Raw genomic sequence first — 8,883 nt, 5'->3', positions numbered from 1 at the left:
ATGCCTCTGAAGCAACAAAGAAAGTAGAGAAATTAATTCCAGATTTCATTGGTTCACTTTCTGTGAGTGTTTAAATTTTTAATCTTGTTTTACATTTTATGTATGGAGAACTTTGAATAGTCACGAAAGTGGACAGTAATATAGTGAGTCCTTATTCCCTATTGCTGAGCTTTACCAACCAGCCGCCCATGGGCCTCAACCACCCTTCATACGTCCCTTCTGTGTTAGTTTGATGCGGATCTCAGACAGTGTGCCATCTGTGAGGTATTTTCATTTTTAGGTAGAAAGGGTATTACAGTGAGTCCACTCATGGATCGGGGGCTGGATGGCTGGACCTTTAAAATGGGCAGGCATTGGGGGTGGTCTGGGCTTGGTGGGAGGGCCACTGCCAAGGTGAGTTATTTTGAATTTCTGCAGTTCTTAGTAGGATTTGATGAATGTTTCCTCCAAAGTGTAACACAGACTTTGTGTGTTGTCTCTGAAATTATTACTTAGCAGTCTGCCGTCTTCCAAAAAGATGTGGCGATAACATAAAAAATGTACATAAGATTTAAAAAGAGAGGAAGAAATCAGTGGAAAGAGTGAATGAGGGTCATCTTGTTGTATGAAGCCAATTACAGTGAATGTAAGACAAGCACAGTGCTTGTAATGGTGATCAAAGGTGTGCTGCTAGATTTTCTGGTGGCCATAGTCAACAGGAAACACAGTAAGTTTTATGTAATATTGTCCTCCAGATTTCTTAAGTATATCTTTTCATTATCACTAAAGAGAAATTTCCCCCACAGGATTTTCTAAAAGGGGTCGTTGAGGTGACTGTTGGTGGTAGTGGAGTAACTTGGTCTCTGAGCTGATAGCTCTCAGGGCAGTTTGGAGCACTGTTTTCACTTGTTTTAGAGGTTTGCAGATGTAATACCAGCAGTAACTATAATTTATTGAATACCTATTATGTATCAGGCATCCGGGTGTTTTTATTTCATTTAACCTTTAACATATTTGTTCCATATTTGTTTTTTTTTTGTTCCATATTTGTTTTTAACATGTTTGTTTTTTTTTTCCTCCTATTTTTCTTCTTTTTCAGGTGAAGAAATTGAAATCCAGAGAAAATCAGTAACTTGCTAAAGTTACTTTAAAATAAATCCTGGCATGTGTTTAGATCTTTGCTTAACTGGAAATGTGATCACATTGGAGAGGACAGGGTTGTGGGCTGTGGTTCCCGATGGGCGTTTATATTGATGATTGGTGTTCATGATTGCTGAGTTGTTATTTTCTTTGCACATTGCCAATTCTGGATTCTTTTAATGCAGAAAGAAAAGGAGCAGCAGGAAGAGAAAACTAGTTTATTCAGGAACACAGGGAAGAATGAAGATGGTGAAAGAAGAGCTATGATAACTCCTGCTCTCCGAGAAGCCCTTACTAAACAAGGTGAAAATCCTTGAAATTGTTGTTACCATCCTCTTAGGCGTTCTAATTTAATTCCTAAGAGATGAAGCATAAAATAGGCATTGCAAAGAGAAAAACGATAATGAAGTCTCTTCTCTAGTTAGCTCAGCAGTTGTGTTATAGTGGCAGATGTAACTGCCTAAAGATTCACCCTCTTGTTTCTGTAATCACTGTTTTAATTAGGGTAGACTATATTAAAGTGATTTGATTAATAGTATAGATTTAAATTTATCATCTTGCTATTTGTTTTCTACTTATCCATTTTTTGATTTCTTATTTCCTATTTTTCTGGTTTCTTTTAGATTTAATTTTTTTATGATTCTATTTTATATCTTTGTTGGCTTATTAGCTATGATACTTTTGTTATTTAGTGGTTGCTTGAGGTTTTACACTACACTTTCATCATCTCATAGTATATCTTTGGGTGGTATTATATACCACTTCATGTATAGTAGAACCTTACAATTGTATATTCCCATTTTTCCCTTCTTAACCTTTATGAATTATTATCATACGTTTTACTGTTATATATGTTATAAACCCTACACTACATTACTATTTAGGTTTAAACAGTCAATTATCTATTAAAGATTTACATAATTGGAATTGTGCATATTTATTCTAGTTGCCACGTTCCATGTTCCTCAGTCCTTCGTGTAAATCTGTGTTCCATCCGTCATCCTTTTCCTTCTGCCTGATGGACTTTTCAACATTGCTTACTGTAGTACGGGTTTGTTGGTGATGGTGTTCTTTAAGCTTTGTATATGTGAAAAGGCTTTATTTTGCCTTCACGTTTGAAGGATGTGTTTTGCTGGACATAGAATTGTAGGTTGACAGCTTTATTTTTTTCTTTCAGCACTTTAAAGATAATGCTCCACCGTCCTCTTGCTCACATTGGTTCTGATGAGAGCTCAGCAGTCGTCATCCTTTCGTCTGTTCCTTCAAATATAATCCGCCTACTACTTTTAAGATTTTCTCCTTATTACTGATTATGAGCAATTTAATTATCATGTACTCACTGTAGTTTTCATTTTTTGTTTTTAACCTGGTTTTGTTGAACTTCTTAGCTCTGTGGATTTACAGTTTTTATCAAATTTGAACAAATATTGGCCATTGTTTCTTCAACCGTTTTTCTGTCACTGCATGCGCCACCCTCCTCTGGCTTCCTTGTGGAATGCAATTACTTGTGTAGTAGGCTGCTTGAATTTGACTGACAGCTCACTGATGCACTATTCATTTTTTTTTTTTTTTTCTTTTTTGAGACAAGGTCTTGCTCTCTTGCCTGGGCCAGAGTACAGTGGTGTCATCATAGTTCATCACATCTTCAAACTCCTGGGCTCGAGTGGTCCTCCTGCCTTGGCCTCCCTAGTAGCTGGGACTACAGGCATGGGCTACCATACCCAGCTAATTCTTCTATTTTTTTGTAGAGACAGGGTCTCTTGCCCAGGCTGGTCCCAAACTCCTGGCCTCAAGTGGTTCTCCCACCTTGGTCTCCCAAAAGTGCTAGGATTACAGGCGTGAGCCACCGCACCTGGCCTGCACTATTCATTTTTAAAAATTCTTTCTTTTGTCCCACTGTTAATTTTGGATAGTTTCTATCATTATGTCTTTAAGTTCAGTAGTCTTTTGTTCTCTAATGTCTAGTCTTCCATTAATCCTATCCAGTGTATTTTTCAACTTAGACATTATAGTTTTCATTTCTACAAGTTCAGTTTGGGTCTTTTTATATCTTCTACATCTTTCAACTTTCTGAGCCTATAGTTATACAGAATACAGTTATAACTGTTTTAATGTCCTTATCTTCTAAGATCTATGTCATTTCTGAATCAATTTTGGTTGATGGATTATTTTCCTCATTGGTCATGTTTTCCTACTTGTTTGCATGTCTGGTAATCTTTGATTGGATGCCAGACCTAATTTTACCTTATTAGGTGCTGGATATTTTTGTGTAAACACTTTTATAAACATTTTTGAGCTTTTTGGGGGACAAAGGTAAATTACGTGGAAATAGTTTGAGCTTTGGGTCTCACTTTTATTACTTAGGTTAGGTTAGGTGAGACCAAAGCCAGCTCAGTATAGGGCAAATTACTCCTTACTATCGAGGCAAAACATTTCTGTGTGCTGTACCCAATGCCTTGTGCATCTTGAGGTTTCCAGTCTGATTGGTAGGAATAGGTCCAACTCCCAGCCTGCCGTGAGCACCAGGCATACCTCTAATCCTTTCAAATGGTTCTTTCCCATTTTGGGTAGTTTTTCTCTCACGTGTACACTGGTCAGTATTCAGGCAAATACTTGATAAGAATCCTCTGCAGAATTTTGAGTCTCTCTATGTAGCCTTCATCTCTCTGGTATTCAGTCCCGCGAACTCTAGCCACCTTTGTCTCCTCAGACTCAGCTTCATTTCCTCGACTCGGGGAATCCACTGGACTTTGCTCGGGTTGCCTCTCTTTTCTACGTGGCCTGGAAATTTTCCAGAAAGTAAGCTGGGGTAATGGCAGGGCTCACCTTGTTTGTTTCCCATCTCTCTGCAATCACTGTCCTTTGTTGCCTGATGTTTTGTGTTCTTAAAACTGTTGTTTCATAAATTTTGTCCATTTTTCGGTATTTTAGGTAGGTTAGTAAATCCTCTCTGTTATTCCATGTGGGCTAGAAGCAGAATTCTGCACTATGATTTTCAGCCATTGCATACTGTTGGCTTACCTTTGCATTGTGGTCAACCTTAGTTCTCCTTTGTTCTGTAATGTGCAGTTTTTTCCATACCTAAATGCAAAATTTTATGTATCTCAGGAGAAAAAGATATAAAGAATTAATATAATGTATGAACAACATAATATGGGAATCCAATAGAAGAACTAGAATTTTCTCTGGGAATCTTTTATATCCTTATTCTATATCAGAGATTAGTCAGTTCAGTTGGATTCAGTTCCATCTTCAAGTAGATAAGCAATGCTTTGTTTATTTATATGCAAGATGTTTACATAAATGTGGAAGAGGATAAAAGATAAAGCGCTATAAATATTGCCACTAGAGACTTGTAATGCACATTGACTTTGTTCCAGTAATCATCACACTGTGAATATAGATGTTTAACCAGCCTCTGATCCACTTATGCCGTCATCTAGACTGTATTTCTCCATTTGCCTCATTCACCTGCAAGACTCTTTGTGCAAGAGACTCATAATTGTGGCTTATTACTTGAAGCCTCATGTGAAACTTCACTGGATGCTTTCTGAAATCAGAATGTTCTACTTATTTATTTTACTAATTTGTTTAAAAAGGAAACGAGATTAGTTTGCCATGGCTTTTTTCATGCTTTTTATGTTTTATGTGACTCAGAACTTTTAAATGATAGGTTATGGAGGGGTACCGAGAAATTCACATTAGGTCTTAGTTCCTAGCATTTGATTTTTCCCCTTTTTGGGTTAACATTTGTTGGTTTTAATCTCTTGGTGCCCATCTGATTCTTCATCTTTTTACAAAGAGTACTGCTGATAATTCCCCAGTCATTCCTTTGAAATACATTGTTACTCTTGCTTTATTGCCTTGCATATGGTTTATTTCTATAAATGTTCCATAGGTCCTTAAAAAGAACGTATATTCTGTAGTTGTTCAGTGCAGTGCTCTGTGAATGTTCTTGGTCATGTTTATTTATTGTGTTGCTCAAATCTTTTAGAGCTTTACTGATTTCTGGCCTATAAGATCTGTTAGATACTGAGAAGTTAAAAATCTCCCTGTATGATTTTGGATGAACATAACTGTTTCTTTATGTATTTTGAGTCTATGTCATTAGACGTATGTACATTTTAAATTGTTTTCTCATCCTGTGGAATTAAACTTTTAATGTTTTCTGCTATGGGGTTGTTGACTGCCATAATTTAAGCAAAGAAAAATTACTTTGCTAAATTTTAATATCACCTTTTGATACAAGGCTTTGGGTCAGTTCATTTTTGTGTTTCCTGCTTTTCCATTCAGGTTATCAGTTGATTGGGAGCCACTCTGGGGTGAAGCTTTGCAGGTGGACAAAGGTATTTATTTGTTTTTATTCAAATGTTATTTCTATGACATGTAACTTTTATATGGCTATTGTATGCAGCCAATAAATTTACCATTTAAAGGCATAATTTAATAAAATGCACAGATTTTTGAATGAATTTTTTTAATGAGTTCAGCAAATTTTGATGGATGTAGAACCCATATCCACCAACCCCAATTAAGATATGAGCTGTTTTCCTCACCCTAGTGAATTTACTTGTTCCCGTTTCTAGTCCGTAACTCTGTCCCCCTATCCAATTATTATTACAATTGCTATCCCTGTCACTTAGTTTTGCCTTTCTAGAATTTCATATGAATGGAATCATATAATGTGCAGTCTTTTGCAAGTGGCTTCTTAAATTCAATATAATATTCCTGAGATGCATTCATGTTGTATCATGTACCAGTAATATATTCATTTATTGCTCGGTAGTATTCCATTGTATGAATACACCACAGTTTTTTGATCTTTTGATAGACATTTGGTCTGTTTTTAGTTTTTGGCTATTATGAATAAAACTGCTGTGAATATTCTTTTACAAGAATTTTTTATGAACATATATTTCAATTTTCCTTGGGTAAATACCTGGAGGTGGAATTGTTGGGTCATAGGCTAGGTATATATTTAACTTTATAGGCAATTCCCAAACTGTTTTCCATGTGGTTGTGCTATTTTATACTTGTATCAGCAATTTAGGAACGTTCTGTTGCTATACATTCTCACTATCATGTGGTATTGTCTTTTAATTTTAGCCATTCTAATGAGTGTGAAATAGTATCTCATTGTGGTTTTAATTTACATTTTGGTAGTGATTGTTAATGACTGAGGAACACCTTTTCATGTGCCTATTGGCCTTTCATACTTATAAAGTGTTCAAATCTTTTGTCCAAACTGGGTTGTTTGACTTTATTTTATTGATTTCTAGAAGTTCTTTATATATTGTTGATATGAATCTTTTGTCACATATGCATTGTGAATATTTCCTAGTTTATGGCTTCCCTTTTCATTTCCCTAATGGTATCTTTTGAAATTTTTAATTTAGTTATAGTCTAGCTTATTGGTTTTTTCCTTTATAGTTAGTGCTTTTTGTATTTTAAGAAATCTTTGCCAACCTCAAAGTCACAAAGATATTCTAGATTTTCTTCTAGAAGCTTCCTATGTAGTTTTAATGTGTACGTTTAGGTCTGTGATTCACCTTGAATTAATTTTTATGAATGGTGAGAGGTAAGGGTCAAGATTCATTCTTCTATCCCCAATATGGATATTCAGTTGTTTTGACATCATTTGTTGAAGACTTTTGTCAACCTAAATAACAAAACAGAGAGAGGCTAAGAGAAAATGATGTTTATTTGGGAATAGAGCATTGCAGTGGGAATATTCATGCCATAGTAAACTATATGTGTATTCAGGGAAGTTAAGGAAGACAAAAGTTTTGAAAGGAGAAAATGAGGATTACATAATTGTTTTGAAATAATTATCTTTGGCTACAAAGGTCAGTAACACAAGGGTGATGCCAGTCTGAGGTTAGGCAGTTGCTAGGCAGATGTCCTTGCAAAAATATAAGGTTTTGTATAAGATTGTGATGGCCTTTGTGCAAGGTTGTGGTTTTTGTAGAAGCTTTTTTGTTATCAGGCATACAGGTGTGAGAACCCTCTCTTCATGGGCTTCCCCAGCCCTCTTTGTCAGGGTTTTCTTAACATTAGTGACTCATTTTGATTCTGACAGCTTTCACATTTCCCTCTTTTAATCAAGATCTTTCTCCAAAAGCATCACCGATCAATCATCCTGTAAGTTATGTTTTGATGTCCCTTGATGCTGGGGTGGGCCTTTCCTGGTTGCTGGTCTTTTCCCATGTTGGAAGCAGTGATTGTCGAGTAGGAGTCAGTGTCAAAACCCTTTTAACCACATCTGAACAGAAAGGGAGGTTGGAAGGGAGTGACTCTCAGTCTAAGTCTACCTGGAGTCCATTATTAAGTTCTGAAAGTGCTGGGCCAGCATTATTTTGTTAGGAGTAGTATTTCTGCAAAAACTTAACAGGTAACAAATATAAAGTTTAAAGAGAGAAAATACAAAGTGAACTTAATAATAATGTGACAATTCCATTGAGCCATGAACCTAGGCTTACAGACAACCAACTGAATAAGTCAAATGACCATAGAGAGTTAGGTGAGACCTGTCGTAATCTGTTGCCTATTTTGTGTATATCGGCCTCCACTTTGTCAGAGGAATTTATTCAGGTACAACATGGAGTATTAGCATTGGCACAGACATTTTGTTATTTAACCAATGGATACTAAAGGATTTCTTAAGTTAGGGTCTGTTAAGTTATTAATACCAGCAGAAGCTATTGATTGTAAAATTTTAATCACATCATTCATTATCCTGCCAAGTGGAAAAGGTAGCATAAAAGGGGGTAAAAGTCTCATTGTGATGTGAAGTCTTGTTCCCTTGTCTTGGGAAAGGCTGTTTACAGTGTGAATACATCAACTTTTTCTCCTGGTTTGTAGTTAGAATATCTGACATTGGGACAGTTTGATGAACATTTTTTGTGGGGTCCATATATCAGGCATGAGGCTTGTTCCTTTAAATTCATCTTGTTTCAGCTTATAGGGCTTTAGGACCAGAGCAGCTTTTGTTTTGAGTTGGAGAGTTTTATAATTATTACCAAATATTGGAGGAAATTAGGAGAATTCAGAATCTAGTCTAGTCTACAGTTAGACAAAGACTTGACAGTGCACAGGGCTACAATCTAATAACAGGTGTATTATAGGTTTTGTTTTTGTTTTTAGAAATATAACTTTTTCTCTCTATATTGATCACATAGGAATCTCAGATTTAAAAATCTCTTAAGGCTAGGAAGCTAAACCAAGGCAGACTTTAGATTTTACTTATAGTCTGAAGGTTCTTGGGCCTGTCAGGAAGTGACAATTTTTACTTAGTCACTGGAAGACTGGGAACTCTTGAAGGCATGCATGAGACATTTCAATCAAAGCCTAGGTAATATAACCAGTGTTTCCAATTGTATCCTGCTTATAATTAGGGAGCAGATTTTTATTCAATTTACATAGATAAAAATAAGAGTACTCACAAAAGTTTCTGAATTTTAGAGGAATCATGTAGGGAGAAAAAGCAAATGCCTTTACCTTTGTTCACAGAAGTATACTTTACCAGATTGGTGTGAACTCTAGATAGCTTATGAGAGAAAAATTTCTTAAACCCAGTAAACAAAACATTTAAATAATGAACCAATAATGATTTAAATAAAAGTCAAAAGCATTATCTTTATCAATTACTTAATTTCTTTTTCTTTTTTGTTTTTTGAGACAGAGTCTTGCTCTGTCACCCTGGGTAGAGTGCAGTGCGTCATCATAGCTCACTGCAACCTTAACTCCTGGGTTTAAGTGATCTTC

At 35.8% G+C, this 8,883-nt stretch overlaps 1 protein-coding gene across 1 annotated transcript in view; it reads left to right on the top strand.

Moving 5' to 3' along the window:
* The window catches only part of LOC105806992 (S-adenosyl-L-methionine-dependent tRNA 4-demethylwyosine synthase-like), a 183,935-nt gene that overhangs the window by 32,338 nt on the left and 142,714 nt on the right, over positions 1-8,883 (top strand). The window contains exons 8-9 of the mRNA XM_012640242.1: positions 1,305-1,422; positions 5,413-5,465. Coding sequence (XP_012495696.1) covers positions 1,305-1,422; positions 5,413-5,465 — 171 coding nt within the window. The remainder of the gene's footprint in view (positions 1-1,304; positions 1,423-5,412; positions 5,466-8,883) is intronic.

The sequence above is a fragment of the Propithecus coquereli genome, unplaced genomic scaffold, assembly GCF_000956105.1.
Source record: "Propithecus coquereli isolate 6110/MARCELLA unplaced genomic scaffold, Pcoq_1.0 Scaffold150, whole genome shotgun sequence".
Taxonomy (NCBI): domain Eukaryota; kingdom Metazoa; phylum Chordata; class Mammalia; order Primates; family Indriidae; genus Propithecus; species Propithecus coquereli.
Note: the sequence above shows the minus strand (reverse complement) of the source record. Positions and strands in the feature narration are given on the sequence as shown.